Raw genomic sequence first — 17,637 nt, forward strand, 5'->3', positions numbered from 1 at the left:
CTTCGTCTCCCACTGCGCGTATGTGACGGTTTTTCTCACCGTGTTTAAAGGCCGGTGTTGTTGGGTGAATGGTGGAAATGCGTGGGCCTCTTTGAAAACCGGATGCGTCTGCGTCTGCTGGTCCCTGGTTCGCAGTTGCTGCGAGCTCGTTTCCCGCAGGCTCTCCTACACTTCAGGGGTGGCGATGAGGGTCAAAACAGCCCAGTCAGAGGAACTAAAGGCGATCCGCGGTGTTAGCGGGCCAAAACTTTCACCTGCTTTTAGCTGGTAGAAATAGATTTCGCTCTCTGGGAGGCTGAAAGCATAGCCCCAAAACCCCCCAGTGTTGAGACGGAATCTCTCCTCCAACGGGATAGCAGATGCTGGCTTTCTCAGGGAGTTTTTTTTTTTTTTTTGCTGGGAGCCGCTGGGAACCGTGGCGCGTTTATACTTGGGGGGATCGTGAGAGTTTTTTGCGACTCTGACTTTGATTCTAAATCTCCTTGTTCGGATTAAACAAATGCATATAAATTGAAATAAAGTTTTCCCCCAAGGCATGCAACCTGTATGTCTGGCCATACTGAACGTTACAACAGCACAAGTTTAACTAAGCAGTTTTACTATGGTTTAACACATTTTCACACACAGAAGCATGGTCCCAGAGACACAAGCACGGTCCCAGACACATGAGCGCGCACGAGCGTGCACAGACACACGCGCTGACCCACCACCAGATGGCGTTTTTTAAGCATAAAAAGTAAAAACTTTTTAATGGCTTAAAAATAAAAGAATGCTATTTGATATAAAAACATTTTAAATAATCAATTAGTTCTTTTTTGGGGGGGGGAAGCAATGAGCTATGAACTAGCATATTTTGGATGAATATCATAATTTTATGAAAATCATAATTTTATTAATATCATATTTTTTTAATGAATATCATATTTTTATTACTTCCTTTATTACTTCCTTTACTTCCTGAGCTCATGAATAATTTATTGGGGCCACAAATCACTCAGTTTGACATAAGGAGTATAATATCCCTCCTGACAAACTTCCAATTCAGGCAAATGCAACTCAATTTTGCTGTAATTTAAGTTCAAGGAATTTTTAATCAAGCAAAGATATTTACACATTGGATTTGTCAACCAGGAGAGGGAGGCAGTACAGTGACATAGTGGTTAGCACTGTAAAACACAGAAAGAAGGAACTTTCAAAGAAAGTTCAAGTAGATTAGATTTTTAGAAATGCCTGCCACAAATATACTGAATTAAAAATATTTTAAAAATCAATGCAATAAACATATGTTGTATTTTAGCACAAAAAATAAAGGAAACACAAAAAATTTGTATTTTATATATTATGTGTTTCATTCATATGTTATGATATATTTATAAATGTTGTTTTTGTATGAATGGGTTTGAGCAATTTCACAAACAAAACACGCTAAAACAAACTTAAACTAAACATCTTTTAGCTGACCAGGATCATTATGATGACAACACAGCCATTTATTTCACTTTTGTAAGTCAGAGGGTGGCACACTGCATAATACAGTTAGACCCATAAATATTTGGACACAGACAGCTTTTTTTCTAATGTTGGTTCTGTATATTGCGTGGGTTCATTTTTAAATAAAACAACAATGGTTGTAGTTAAAGTGCAGCTTTAATTCCATTGTTTGAATAAAAAAATGTGAGGAACTACAGCATTTTTTAATACAATTCCTTCATTTCAAGGTGTCAAAAGCAAATGGATAAATTGAAATAACTAAAAAAAATTAAATGTTCATTTCTAATACTTGGTTGAAAACCCTTTGCTGGGAATAGAAGCCTCAAGTCTTGAACTCATGCACATCACCAGATGCTGGGTTTTGTCCTTTTTTACGGCTATGCCAGGCCTTTACTGCAGCTGCTCTCAGTTGCTGTTTGTTTGTTGGCTTTGCTGTCCAAAGTTTAGTCTTGAACAAGTGACATGCATGCTCAATTGGGTTATTGGGTGACTGACCTGGCCATTCAAGAATATTCCACTTCTTTGCTTTAATGAACTCCTGTCTTGCCCTGGCTCTATGTTTTGGGTCATTGTTCATCTGTATTATGATATGCCGCCCATTGATTTGACTGCATTTACCTGGATCTGAGCAGACAGTATGTCTCTGAACACCTCAGAATTCATTAACACTATCATGAATAAACACTGGTGTCCCAGTGCCACTGGCAGCTATGCTGCCATGCTATCAGTCTGGAAAAGGTTATAAAGCCATTTCTAAAGCTGTGGGACCTCAGCCAACCACAGTAAGAGCCATTATCCACAAACTGTTAAAACAGAGAACAATGGTTTCCAGGCTGACTTACCAAAATTACATGAGAGTGCAGCAACTACTCATCTGAGAAGTCACAAAAGACCCCAGAACCACATTTAAAGTACTGCAGGCTTCATTTGTGTCAGTTAAGGTTACTGTTCATGACTCTGACATTTTTGCCCAGTCACTTTGTTATGGTAGAGTTCCAAGACAAAATCCACTACTGAGCAAAAGGAACATAAAGGCTCATTTCAGTTTTGCCAGAAAACATCTTGATGATCCTCAAGACTTGGACAAGACAAGTTTCCAAATAATACTCCAACTTTTGTCTTTTTAGTCCAAGACTTTTGAACTTTTTGGTATGTGTGTGTCCCATTACATCAGGCATAAAAGTAACACAGCATCTCAGAAAAGGAACATCACATCAACAGTAAAATATGTTGGTGATAGTGTGATGGTCTGGCGCTGTTTTGCTGCCTCAGGACCTGGAGGACTTGCTAATATGTCTACCAAAACATCCTAAAGGAGAATGTATGGCAATCTGTTCATTGACCTGAAGCTGAAGCTCACTTACGTTCTGTAGCAGGACAATGATTCAAAACACACCAGCAAGTCCAACTCTGAACGGCTTAAGAAAAAACAAAGAATACTTTGGAGTGGTCTAGTCAAAGTCCTGACCTGAATCCAATTCAGATGCTGTGGCATGACCTTAACTAGGGATTTAAAGGTGCCGGTTTAGTAGTGATGGGAATTCCGGCTCTTTTTAGAGAACCGGCTGTTTCGGCTCAGCTCACTAAAAAGAGCCGGCTCTTTTGGCTCCCAACCGGCTTTTCAGGTTGTTTTGTTGCTTTAATTAATTTATTATCAACAACAATACAAAATTATGCACAAAAGGAATTACTAATGTAAAAAAAGCGTGGTTTTATTTATATATGTTTATATATAAATACATACGGTGGCCTCTAGAGACAAAGGACGTACAAACTCCAAAACATGTACAAACTCCAAAACACGTACAAACTCCAAAAAGCACTGTGTTTTTTTCCCATACACCCAGATCTGTTTGAAGATGTGGAGGTGACTGCACATCTCTCATCCACCCATTTTGCGTGCTCCATGAAGACGGAGTCTCAGAGAGTTGTGGCCCTCCGTAACTGCTGCCCAAAACCAAAGAACAGCGTAGAGGTCGGTACCACAAATACATCCAACACTGAGATCATCAAATGGCTGCAGTGGGACAGTATTGGTGCCGCCTGTGACCCCATGTGTGGCAGGTGCCGCTGCGGGAAGTGCGCCCCTGGAGGGAAGGAAATGTCACTTGCTGATGAAAGAGAGTTGGAGATCATCAGAGGAGGTCTAACCTTCAAGCTGAGTGACAATCATAGTGACAAGCCCCATTGGGATGCTAAATATCCCTGGAAAGAGGACCCTGCGACCCTGCCTAACAACCGCAAAGCTGTGGAGGCGACTTTCCTGAAGTCAGAAAAGCGCCTCGAGAAAGATCCGCTATGGAAGGCAGCTTATGCTAAGCAGGTACGTGACATGCTGGCTAGGGGGGGCCGCTATCCAGCTTTCCCAGACAGTGTTGGACAAGTGGAAAGGAGCCGTGTGGTGGATAAACCATTTGATGGCGCCCAATCCACACTCCAACACCACGCCGGTGAGGCTTGTTTGGGACAGCAGCCAGGTGTACAGAGGTGTACAGAACAGTATCTTGATGAAAGGCCCTGATGTTCTGAATCCCATCAGGGCGGTGCTGCTCCATTTCCGGGAGGGAGAGCATGCGGCAATAGGGGATGTCTCCAAACTGTATAACTCTATATGGCTGGAGGATCAAGAGGTGCATGGTCACCGCTTCTTGTTGAGGCATTCCCCAGAGGATGACATCAAGGATTATGCTGTGGTACGGGTGAACATCGGTGACAAGCCTGCAGGTTGTATCGCTCAGGTCGCCATGCGAGAGACTGCCCTCCTGCCACAGTTTGTCAACAGAGTGGAAGAAAGACGTGTCACTGAAGAGGATACTTACGTAGACGACATCCTTGTGTCCCACAACGATCCTAAGAGGCTGAGCGAGATCCTTGAGGGGCTTGAAACTATTCTCAAGCAGGGGGAATTTTACCTCAAGCCTTGGGTGTGGTCCGGCTTTAGTGGGAGGCAAGGTGTTGTTCCTGCCAAACCAGAAACCATCGTGTTGCCCAACCAGCTGCGGGCCGAGGACAACAAGGCCTTTGGTGTGGGTTATCTCGTGGAAGAAGATAAGCTCTTCCTCATGGTGGCTATTAACTTTTCCACAAGAAAGAAAAAGATGCGTACTCAAGTAGACCTCACTGAGGAGAACATAGAGGAGAAGACGCCGAATCCCCTCACCCGTCGTATGCTTCTGAGTCAGGTAGCAGGGCTCTATGACCCCCTTGGTCTGGCGACGCCCCTGAAGCAGAAAGGTATTATTCTTGTCAGACGAGCCTTTCAGGAGGCCGGAATACTGACTAAGGATACGTGGGATAAGCTGCTGTCTAGTGAGCTACGTGGGAGAGTGATTAAGCTCTTTGAGGAGTACGCGCGGCTGAGTACAATCACCTTTCCCAGGAGTATTACGCCATCCGGCTGGGTGGGTAGACCCGGGGGGATCACATTCTCTGATGGGAGTTGTGACTCATACGGAGCGGTCCTCTACCTGCGCTGGGAAACTTCTGAAGGGGTCAAGACTCGGCTCGTGGAGTCCAAGGCCAAATTGACTCCAATCGAACAAAAGGGAGATGGTGTTAAGGCAGAGATTTGTGGAGCTTTCCGAAGTACGGTCGGTTGGAAATAGATCGTTGGTACCATTTTCTGGACAGTCAGACTGTGTTAGGTGCCATCCAATGGGAGAGTTACGGGTTCCAGACCTTCTTTGCCAATCGAGTGGGCGAGATACAGAAGGCTGGGCCTGTGACCGACTGGTGGTGGCTTCCTGGCCAGTACAATGTGGCTGACCTGGTCACAAGAGGATGTTCCCCTGAGCAGCTTGGTGAGGACTCTTCATGGCAGACCGGTCCCATGTTCCTAACCAAGCCAATAGAGGAATACCCCATAAAACATGCTGCAGAGGTGGCCTCTGGGACTAGAGAAGTCATCAGTTGACTCCAAAGAAAGGCTTTTTCTGCCATCTTAACAAGGTCGCAGGAAAGAGCAGACTACTCCAGATGGTCCTGATGGTGTCAACGCCGTGGTCGGCGGCCGAATAAGTCCAGAGCTTTTACCATTCAGCAACAAGGGGTCTCTTTCTGTTGCTTCTAAGGTCCGCAGGATCAAGGAGTACTGGGGTTCAGCCTTCATAAATCAAGTGGATCTTTCAAGGTTCAACTCCCTAACCAAGCTCTGTGGGGTCATAGCTTATGTCCGTAGAGTCTTGCACTTTTGGTTATCTGGCAGGGGTCGAACTGCTGTAGGATTAAAGTGGGAGGCAGTGCCCACGGCCCAGGAGCGGGTAGAAGCGTTTCAGGACTTATGCCCCGCTGCCCAAGCAGGTGTGACTTTCCCTACGACGACGCTCAACCGCCTGGTTGTGCACAAGGATAAAACGACGGGGCTCTTGATGTGCTATGGCCAGATTCAATCCATTGAGGGGGAGAGGTCCGGGGTCCCACTGATCCCCTACAAGTGTCGGTTAAGCTCTCTCCTCGCTGAGGACGCCCATCGTGTCAACTATGAAGGTGTTTCTGCCACCCTTCTTCGGATGAGGAAAACAGGCTGGGTAGTTCGAGGTTCCAGGATTGTAGGGAAGGTGATCGATTCATGCATAAGTTGCAGAAAGTACAGAGCCAAGCTATGCACTCAGGTGATAAGTGATCTTCCTCCCGTACGCACTACACCAGCAGCCCCTTTCGAGTTCACTGATTTAGACTTGTTTGGTCCGTATTTTGTCAGAGACTCAGTAAAGCGACGAGTGAAGAAGAAAGTCTGGGGCGTGGTTTTTAGCTTTATGGCCTCAAGAGCAGTTCATGCAGACATAGTTGAAGATCTGTCGACTGAAGGCTTCCTGAAGGCATACTAGCGTTTTACTGCCCTGAGGGGTCACCCCAAAAAACTCTGGTCTGACCAGGGGACCAATTCTGTGGGAGCCAAATCTGCACTGCAGGAGCTCTACAGTTTCCTTGCGGGTATCGACAAAGAAGAGATCCAAAGAAAGGCAGCCGTGGTTGGGTCTGACTGGATGTGGGAGTTTAGTCCAGCAGACTCCCCACATCGGAATGGAGCGGCGGAGGCAGCTGTTCTCGTGTTGAAAAGGGCATTGAGCAATGTTGGTGAGGAGGGAAATCTGACTACTCTGGAATTCCAAACCCTCCTCTATTTGGCGGCCAACCTCACCAATGAGAGGCCGATGGGGGCCAGAGCTCAAGTTCAGGAAGTAACTGTAGATCTTTTGACACCAAACTCTTTGTTGTTGGGTCGGGCAGGGCCCAGAGGTGACAACATGGGTTTTGAGTTCCCTGCCTACCCATTCAGTCGTCTATGTGCAGTCCAGGTGGAAGTGGACAAGTTTTGGAGACGCTGGAGCTAGTTGGCCGGACTGCACCTGTTTGTTCGGCAAAAATGGCATGCCCCGGTGAGAAATGTCTCTGTTGGGGACCTTGTCTGGGTGGCAGATCAGAACGCACTTAGGGGCCGTTTCAAGCTGGGCCGCGTGGAGGAGGCAGATCCAGATGACCGGGGTGTTGTTCGGGACGTCAAAGTAAGGATTTGTTGTAGTTGTCCCATCAACTGGTCTCAGGCAAGGAAGGACAGGGAACCATGTCATTCCACCATTCTCCTGTAGGAATGTTTAGCTTATTTTAGAGTTTAGAAATGTGTTAGATAGAATGTAGAATTATTGTAGAGACACTGACACTGCCCTGGATATAAATAAAGGCCTGACTGTGTCATGAACTTAGGAGTAGATCTTAGGAGACCCTCCCCCAGTTTGAACTGTGAAAGTAAGACAAAGAGGAGTTAATGCTGAGTGGAAATTCCCCAGAGGATACCTGTGTGGGGGTCTCAACATTTGTAACTTGTTAACTGTGGTCTGGAAGGGAGATGGACTATTATGACCGGGTTAGTACGCAGAGACACACACAGTGTTACACACACACAGTGTTTACTGTTACACTCACACATCCACATGCACACTCACTCACATGCACTCACATAGACACGGGGGAATGTGCACACACAGGCACTCACGTGCTCATGCACACAGACACAGAGTTTGCAGCACACCGTGGGGGTTTTATGATGGGGTCGCTTCTATAAAGCTGGGTGTAACTAACAAAGAGGTGAAGATTGTTGCAGAGGGACGCCGGCCTCGTCTTCCCTTCCAGAAGTGCATGCTTAAATGAAGATGAATAAAGATGAATAAAGATTTTGTAAAAATGACTACTGGGTCCGGTGCCATCTCTGGAGGCCCAAGGAATAAAAAAGAACCGGGGTAAAACTGATTTCCCAACACTCCACAGGGATGTAAGGAGGCTGGTGGTGTTACTGCCAGTAGAGGAGCAAGAGGGACGTGGTTAGTCCCCCTGAGTACCTGAGAAATACTTACGGATTGGAGACTCTTTGGTGTAGGGACCAAGTCCAACCTGTTTAAAACACGGTTATAAGAGTTTCTTGTTCTCTATATTAGTGTTTACTGCTACTTGTTATTGTGGCCTACTTAGTCTGACACGTAGCCCAAGTGGGAGGTGTGTGGTTTTTTCCCATATTTCTAACATGCATTTTATTTTGTTGTGATTTATTATCAGCCAGACCTGTATTTGCTTTAAATGACAAATTTATTTAAGACGGAGTGATTTATGTAAGTCTGGGATGGTATGTGTTAACAGTCACTCATAGACAGTGTTGGGAAGGTTACTTTTAAAATGTATTCCATTACAGAATACTGAATACATGCCCCAAAATGTATTCTGTAACGTATTCAGTTACGTTACTCAATGAGAGTAACGTATTCTGAATACTTTGGATTACTTAATATATTATCATGCTGTTTACAACTACGTGAATGTACTATTGCTGTGATTTATTACTGTTACTGAAGGTCCGCGGCTCCGAACAGTAGTAAAGGGACCTCGGGCTAATACAGTGGGTTCCGTGTCGGGCTGGTAGCCGAAAAATAGCTTTACTTTGTTGTCTGGGTCAACTTTGCTTGCCAGAGACAGAGAGAGGCGTTGAAAGGCTGCTCCAACGGAACTTATTTTTTCCGGAGGAAAACACGAACACAGTGTACAGTTGAGTCTTAACACTAGAATTACTGAGCCTTTTTTCCCTGGTGCAAGTCCCTACTACTAGATTTACTGGCCTGCGCAGATTTGCGTAAATTCCCCCCGACCTTAACACCTCTTGGCACCCCGCTGAGATTTTCACAGGTCGTCAGCTCCATTGTTCTCCTGCTTTTGTTGTGCAAACACACCCTCCCCCAACCCCTAACCATGAGAGATTCAAGTTTTTCCTTCCCTGCAAGGCTGCTTTCCTTCCTTACCTGCCTGCATGCCTGTCCATAAACATATATACACAGAGTTGTACATATATTTATATATTTATATAGCCACACCTTATATAATATGCATAAAGTCTAGTTATACACACAGACACATCTATATCATATATACACACACACACACATATATATATATACATACATATATATATATGTGTGTGTGTATATATGATATAGATGTGTCTGTGTGTATAACTATGTATGTGTGTGTATAACTATGTATGTATATATATATATATATAATATGTATATATGTATATATATATAAAATGTTTGTATAGTGCACTTTCTATACCGTGCTCTGTCCACTTTTTTGCAATGACAATGCAGATTTTCCACTTGTGGGACAAATAAATGCAGATTTGCTGTGTGTGTGTGTGTGTGTGTGTGTGTGTGCGCAACATTGGCATTTGTTTACTCAGATCCAAGGCAGGCCAAACCTCTGTGTTACAACCTACATACAAAAGACAGACATTCACAATATATGGGTACACAAGTCTGTTTTATTTCAAAGTGTTTCAAACTTTACAGGGTTTGCAGACCCAGTATCCATCATCCCTGCATTTGGCACAGGTGAATTTCTTACATGTTGCACAGGTAAATCTGCTGCAATTCCTGTTGCAGCTCTCTTGCACCTGGCACTGTGTTGTCTTTACAGTCCCTGGCACAGCAGCTGCAGCAGCCTGCCTCTGTGCTAAGATTTCCTTGTGCTGCATGAATCGGCAACGAAGTTGCTGAGCTAGAAGACGCAGAAACAATCTTCTTTTGCGTGTCCACCCTGTACATGCCTTGTACAAAATGTAGGCATTCACTGCCGCCAGGTCCAGCATATTGTAGAAAACCGCTACTGGCCACCTGCGTGTTGCTGATCTTACAGAATACATCCGTGCCATTTGGTCCAACACGTCTACACCACACTGTAAAAGCACTGAAGTGGAGAATACCTCTCGCTTTGCAGTATCTTTTGCAAGTTGAGGAAGTTCACGCCGGAATTTATTCACCGTGCCCAGTAATGTTGTTTTGCGCTGCAGCAGTCTGTGCGACAGTGACAGTGAAGTAAAGAAATTGTCCGTTGTGACATTTCTTCCATCATCCAAAAACGGCTCCAATGCAGATTTTCCACTTGTGGGACAAATAAATGCAGATTTGCTGTGTGTGTGTGTGTGTGTGTGTGTGTGTTTGTGCAACATTGGCATTTGTTTACTTAGATCCAAGGCAGGCCAAACCTCTGTGTTACAACCTACATACAAAAGACAGACATTCACAATATATGGGTACACAAGTCTGTTTTATTTCAAAGTCTTTCAAACTTTGAAACGAACCTTGGTAGGGAACAGCTGTTCCCTACCAAGCATTTCTTGCAGCTGGCAACAACGGTCGTGCATTCAGTATAGTTGTGACTTCCGCAAAAAATGTGGTCAAAATCTCATGAGTAAGTTGAAGCATTTCTATCAGGCATTTCTGAAAGTTGTAACACAGAGGTTTGGCCTGCCTTGGATCTGAGCAACTCTGAGTGAGCAAATGCAAATGTGCCAGGCCTCAAGGACAATGGGTGGTTTGCACAACAAAAGCTGTAGGAGAAACAAGCTGACGACCTGTGAAAATCTCAGCAGGGGTGCTTAACACCTCGGGACTTGCACCAGAAAATAAAAAAGCCAGTAATTCTAGGGGGTATTGGGTTTAGGGAAGTTACGCAAATTGGCGCAGGATAGTAAACCTAGTGTTAATAGCTTACTTACAAATGGGCTCGTCAGGCACTCTTCTTGGCTGCAGTGGTTATTATTATATTTACATGCTTCCAGCTCCCGTTTTTGCTCCGTGACAGCTCGGACTTTTCCTTTCTCTCCCTCCCTCGCTCACAGACACATAACGTGTATGGTAGTCCATTCTCCCTGCAGCACGGACTACACTGCCCATGAGGCTACATTCTTTAGGGCCATGCCTGTAGCATTCTGCCTTGTAGCTTAGCACAACAACAACAAAAAAGCGCTCTCTCATCTAGGAAACACGCAGAGAGAGAGCGCGTCACCCTGTAACCATGGCAACCGTAACGCTGCCACCTGGAACAACAGAACATAGCTGTCAAACAAACCCAAACAATCCTGACCCGCGACAATATGAAACAGGAAAGTACCGCCGTGTAATCCATTTATTTCAACAAAGTAACTGTATTCTGAATACCACCTTTTTAAACGGTAACTGTAACGGAATACAGTTACTCATATTTTGTATTCTAAATACGTAACGGCGGTACATGTATTCCGTTACTCCCCAACACTGCTCATAGATCCTACCTGCCGGATCTTCTTTTCATTGATATTGCTGTTATGACTGATGAAGCCGAGCTGGTGAGTTTCTGTGTTAACTAAATAATGTCAGGGTTGGCTGTGTGGCAGGCAGGCAGGCAGGAGTGGGGGACCCAAAATGCAGGACTCAACACGGAAGTCAAACTTAAAGCGCAGCTTTATTGCTGGGACAAAATTCCAAACATAACTCAAAATAACACCCTAAACTGAAACACAAAGCTACTAACAAACACTTGGAGCCGAGAGACAAAAGACTGGAAACACGGAGGCAAAACACACAGCTAGTTGAGGGTACGACGCGACAGAGAACACAGAAAAAAAAAGGGCTTATATACACCGGGGAGTAATCAGGGAATAAGAAACAGGAGGGAGACATAGCTGGGAGTGTTTGGGCTAACGACACTGGGAGCAAAGCTAGACACACTGACATGAGGCACAACCTTTCACAACAAAACAGGAAACAATTCACAAAGACGCAGACAAAGAAACACAGACTTAAGCTAACTCAGCTAATTAATAAAGCTTATTTCATATTGTCTCTGTACTTGTAAATTTCTTTCAAGTTCACAGGCTGTTGTATTTTGGTGGAAGTTCATTTTGGCAATATTTCCAATAACTGACTGGGTTCAAAAAGAACTTTTTGGCAGGACTCCGATGCTTCACTGTAAAACCTAATAAGTTCACAGAACTCAAAAATTGTTGTGTAACAGAACAACAATTTTTTAGTGATGTTTTTAAAAGTTTTAAGTTTAACTAAAATAAAAATTACAGTTGCAGTTGCCTTAAATTACCTCAATGTTAACTTATGAATGTTGATATTCCTCAACTTATAATTAGGGAGTAATAAACTCAAAATGTTCAATATTTTTCAACTTAATTAAGGTGGAAAATACACTCAAAATATTTTACATATTGCAACTCATACGATGTGGGAAATAAACTCAAACTTTTTCATATTTTCTAACTTATAATATGGGAAATAACACTTAAAATCTAATAAATATTTTTAAAATACTGTGGGAAATACATTTACGAATAATTCTAAACTGTTTGCCCAGTAAATTATAATCAGCTAAAAGTGTTAGAAAACATGAAAGTAACAACACTAACAATTTAACAACTTTTTTTATTAAACACAATGTGCTTTTAAAAAGGCACAGATAACCGAGCTCACTCATAAAAAAGTGCTTCATAAATAAAACAAAAGAAAAAGACTCCCAGGGTCTCCATCTCAATTCTAAAATTAAATAACATTTTCAGTATTACCAGCAATTGCAGCTATTAGAACATTGAGGCATTTAACACTTACTGTACCTTGACAGCTGCAGCTCACTTATTTTAAAAATACATAAAATAAACAGTACTGGTTTCCACTGCTGTACTTCATAGGTAACAAACATCAAGGCAGTGCATTAAGGTATTAGGCAACAGAACATTAAACATGAATAGAGCATGAACTGAACAGTCATTCATCTTAAATATGAGGTAGAAGAGGCAAATGGTAAAAAATGGTTAAAAAAATGGTATAAATAAAATAAAACAAAACAAGAAAAACCTTCAATACTCAGCTTAACGAGTTGTCTATTCCGAGTGATTCACTTGAACAAATTCTTCTGCATCAGTAAGCAACCTAACAGTGGTTTGTTGTATTCAAGGCACATCACAACCTTCTGGATACATGTGAATAAAAGCTCGAGAGTCTGCGTATTGTAGGTCTAGTGCACAGAGTTACCCAAAAAGCAGGCGAAATGAAGCATCCAGATTTGTACTGGTTTATACAACTGTACATAACTGGGAACAAACATCAGGTAGTGCATTAAGGTATTAGGCAACAGAACGTTAAACATGAATAGTCCACGAAATGAGCAGTCATTCACTTTAAATTTGAAGTAGAAGAGGCAAACGATTAGGAAAAAAAAAGCTTCCTCAATACTCAGCTCAACAAGTAGTCCATTCTGAGTGATTCACTCATTGAACAAATCATTCTTCAGCGTCAGTAGACGCCCTTTCAGTGGTTTGTTGTCCTCAAGGCACATCACAACCTTCTGGATAAATGTGAATGTAAGCTCAAGTTTCTTTGGGTATTGTAGGTCTAGTGCATAGATGTACCCAAAGAGCAGGAGAAATGAGTCAGCCAGATTTGTGGGACCATTCACAAGTATTTCATCCTCAACGACAATGCAGATGCTTTCGGGACTGAAGAGGGCCGAATCAGTAGTGTCATCCGTGACAACTGTCAGCAGAGCCACAGGAGTGACAGTGAGGTCTGGACCATCTGCTGACTGCAAAACACAAATAATACAAGAATGAGTTCAGCCCCTCAAGGACACAAATCATGCTATTGATTAGAGGTGTGAATCTTCATAAGTTGCACGTTTCTTTTAGGATTATAATGTCAACGATTTAATTTGATATTGCGATACATCATGATGCATTACAATAATCTTAATTTGGGTTTGGTTTCAAAACATATGTTTAAATAAATGTTTTCAATAATAAATATATGTCAAGATATTTGTTTTTGTTATTTACCAAACATTTCTCTGACCACAACATGGCACCTCCAAAAAAATAGAACACTTGAATTTTAAAAGGGAGAGAGTTTTTATCTGTGGATTTGTTTTTGTTTAATAATCTTTCAACTATTTGCATGTTTTCTGGTTTATGCATAACAATCTTCTTGCAATCTTATTCAACAATAGTTGATATATGGGAGAAAACAAGTCAGATGAGGACAGTTTTGAACCTCCTTCCTGATATACACCCTGGTTCTCCTTGAGTTCTGAGTGATATATTCAACTGAGCAGCTAGGCAAAGGGGTTGATGCTGAGGGCAGTACACTTACATCACAAGTCCTGAATAACGTGGAGGCATCTTCACGCAGGTACACAGGAAGTGCACGAAGGACGAGGGCCCGTCTTGTATTTACATCACGCTGTTCCTAGATGGACATACAATATCTATTAGAATAGTATTTACACAAATGCAGAGTAAAAACAAAGTGTTGGATAGCCATGTTCTGATTGTCATTGTTATAGATCAGGGGTGTCCAAACTTTTTGTGTAACGGGCTAAACTTTTCAATCTAGAAGGGTAACCCTACTCTACCCTAGCCATAGATGGTAAATTCAGTATTTTGGATAACCGTATTTTTAGTAATACACATTTTAAATTAATAAGTTTCCATTGTAAATACATCAACAACTCACAAAGGAAAAACTTCCAAATGTAAACCAATTTTTACAAAAACAGTACTTATTTGGACTTCTTTAAATTGAAGCTGATAAATCTTTTTAACACAACACCTTTTGAAAGGATACATTTTGTCAAGATGTCCTTCTCCTAAAATGACAACCTTGTATCCATGGCATAATCACTTAATCGCGGGGCACAGTTGAAGCAATTGACACTATGGCTTCTTACAGCTGTGTACAAACCATCTGTTAATGTAATTCTGAATCATGTGAAATGAAAAATTTACCTGAATGTCATAAATTCTCATGAGCTTTGCTAGCTCCTCTGCAATCTTGCCAGTCTTGATGGCATTGTCTCGGAACAAAGTGATGAGTCTAGGCGTGTGTCTGTCCAGCTCCTTGTAGAATTGAGTGCGCAGGTTAACATTCTTGATTCGGTGGAACTCTGCAACCACCTGTACATGAACAAAAATACACAGAAATGAACACAGATGAATTAGGAACAGAATTGTGAATGTATTTTACAAAGTTCTCAGGTTAGCAAAACCAGAGCAATTCTAGTCAGAACCAAGGCCAAAATAGAAAGTTATTTGTCATTCTTTGTAATGTTATCTAAAGGAAATTTAAATAAATAAACTTCTAGAGACTCTGTTTACTGTGAATGGGGAAAAAAATACGTCACAGAGTGATGTGTTGTCATTTTACATCTGTCATTTGCTTTTTGGTAAATTGTTTGAAAATCTAGACTTTTAAAAACTGGGAGAACAGTAAAGAGACAGACAGACATACATATACACATACACACACATATATATATATACATATTTTATATTTTATTTTTCACCTGTGACTCCATAAGTAGGGCTGGCCATCTGTCTACGACGTCTCTCACTCGTGGAGCTCCAACAGCTCCAACAATTTCTTGGCGACATAGGGCATAGGTTGTGTCCATGAGCTTGCCTATGACTAAGTAGTTTCTCTCAGTCTTTTCGACTTCATGCATGATCTGTTCTCTCATTTTTTCCAGAGTGGCTGGGGTTTGATCCTTCGGTAGGTTGGTGATGTAGTTGACCTCAGCTTTTCGAGCTTTCTTTATGTTTTGATGGGGGTGATCATTGTTGGGGTTGTTTCGGCTCCGCCTCCCTGTGTTGATGGCTACTTCTGCAACCCCAGCTTTGGCTAGATTGTTACGGTAAGATGCAAGCTTGTACCCCATGTGGCGTTTCCATCCCAATGCCCCGTCTTCACCAGTTGTCATTCTGAGACATGGATGAGCTCTAATCAAAGCTTGAGCAGCCATTGCCACTTCCTTTTTATGTGCGTATGCTTTAAAACTGTAGATTGTTTCTGCCATTTTTTTAAGGATTTCACTCTTCTGTGATCTCTTTAACTTCAGCAATTTTGCTGATTCTTCATAAACTCGATTTCCTTCTTCTAGTATATGATCCATTTCATAACCAAAAACTAGGAACAACAAATTCATCAGGCCAACTCTTCTGGCGCTGTATCGCAGGTACATGTGGGAGTATGTCTGTGTCAGAAGATGCAGTAGAGAAGGTGTCGCTTTCAGGTCTGACAACTCTTAATGTGCCCTTCTCTGGTAACTCCTGGATGTCTACAAGGAGACAAAGACCACCATCAGAGACTTAGTCAGAGACTGAAACACCCTCGGTGCAGGAAGGAGCGCTTTCGCAGATCATTCATCCCAACAGCAGTTAGACTCTATAACTCCTCAATCACAATGTCATAAGTCACTGGACACTGTGAACATCCACGGTCACCACTTCATGCATAATGGACCTTCCATGTGTATGGACATGTGCAGGTATATATGTATGTATATGTATACATATGTATATTTAGTGTGTACATGTCTATAAATAGGAATAGTAGTAGTGGTACAATAGCTATATCAAGCGATATAGTTTATGTCTTCCATATTTCCAACCATATCCATAATCACATACTGTGTATGCTACCATTGTATATAGTGTATTATACTGTGTGTGCTACCATTGTATATAGTGTATTATACTGTGTGTGCTACCATTGTATATAGTGTATTATACTGTGTGTGCTACCATTTTATATAGTGTATTATCTTACTTTTTTCATTGATTGTACTTATTTGTATTTTTTTTTTTGTATTTCTTTCTGATAGCTGTACCTGAGCTGAGGTGACGCAAAAATTTCCCCGTCGTGGGATCAATAAAGTCTTATCTTATCTTATCTTATCTTATCTATCAAAGTCCGGATCCTCATAGTGAAGGCTAAAGTCCCCATTCAGTCTTGGCTTGAACCTCTCTTGAATTATTTCTTTCAGCTCCTCCACTGATTTTGGTCGCTCAAGTAGAGTAAGTTTCAGGGCGGTGTCTCATTCAACATACACACGCAGCACATGCTTCTGCCTCACTTGAACGATGGGAAGTATGGAAAGACACCTGCAGGAGTGAGGCAGTTTATTCATGGACCCACTGCCCAGCCTTGACTTGTAGAGCTTGCTTAGTGGAATACCCCTCTAAACTGTTAAAAGGATTTCGAGATTATCTCACAACCACACATTTGAGACTACGAAAAAATACAAACGTGTCTAATCATGATAACACACTCATGTTGTTTAGGATTGTTCGTTTCATGCTAGCACACACACACACATAGCTCAACAGCGTAAACTACTGACTGTGTAACGCGGACACTTATTGAAATAAGTATACTCACAATACGCACGTGCATTACCGGCGAATACGACAACCGGTAGAAACGGACAGTAGAAAGTTTTAGTAAAAAGTTCAAACGCATGGAGCTAGAACTGCCACCGTCAACTTCCCGGGCAAGAATACAATGCATTATGGGAAATGTTGTCCCCCACGGAAAACCGCCAAAACGTTACACCATTGTAATTTGAAATAACATTACGTATTTGTCACATTCGAAAACTTCTAAAATTACAGTTACTTGGATTCGAATGTATTTATAGCAAGCATTCACTGTGCACAAAGTACGAATATATTTCCAGTAAAAAATAAAAAAGACTGTTTATCGAAATTAAATTTAAACAAAACAAAAACACATTAGACTTACCAAATTTAGGGCAGTTGATGAAAAAAATTAAGGTGGTGGTCGTGGTGGGTTGAAGTTGGGGACTCTTAATCCACACGGGCTGGCCAAATCTTCCCCGCATCAAGGTAAATTCAAGATGGCTGACTCAGCTTTCCTGAGGGAGCGACAAGACTCCACCCACCAGAACGTCACTAATATATGCTTCTTAAACTTTTTGAGCGTTCCAAACAAATTAGCTAAAAAATATTGAGCCCTATTCAATTAAAGTTGCATAAAAGCCAACAGA

The 17,637-nt window shown here is 42.1% G+C and overlaps 1 protein-coding gene across 1 annotated transcript; it reads right to left on the reverse strand.

Annotated features, from left to right (window-relative positions):
* Nucleotides 1–11,975: 11,975 nt before the first annotated feature.
* On the reverse strand, nucleotides 11,976–15,736 carry LOC109194737 (uncharacterized). The gene is made up of 4 exons (XM_019345493.2): nucleotides 15,136–15,736; nucleotides 14,579–14,746; nucleotides 13,944–14,039; nucleotides 11,976–13,380 (listed from the first exon to the last, which is right to left on the reverse strand). The coding sequence occupies exons 1-4, from the start codon at nucleotides 15,643–15,645 to the stop codon at nucleotides 13,063–13,065; spliced, it is 1,092 nt and encodes a 363-aa protein (XP_019201038.1). The 5' UTR covers nucleotides 15,646–15,736; the 3' UTR covers nucleotides 11,976–13,062.
* Between the last annotated feature and the right edge of the window lie 1,901 nt (nucleotides 15,737–17,637).

The sequence above is a fragment of the Oreochromis niloticus genome, linkage group LG15 (assembly GCF_001858045.2).
Source record: "Oreochromis niloticus isolate F11D_XX linkage group LG15, O_niloticus_UMD_NMBU, whole genome shotgun sequence".
NCBI classification, from domain to species: Eukaryota; Metazoa; Chordata; class Actinopteri; order Cichliformes; family Cichlidae; genus Oreochromis; species Oreochromis niloticus.

Coding starts and splice junctions, on each gene's coding strand:
- LOC109194737 (XM_019345493.2), bottom strand. CDS start 15,645: ATGGCAGAAACAATCTACAGTTTTAAAGCATACGCACATAAAAAGGAA. Junction 14,747..15,135: donor CCCTACTTATGGAGTCACAG/GTGAAAAATAAA, acceptor GTTCATGTACAG/GTGGTTGCAGAGTTCCACCG. Junction 13,381..13,943: donor CGTTATTCAGGACTTGTGAT/GTAAGTGTACTG, acceptor TGTGTTTTGCAG/TCAGCAGATGGTCCAGACCT.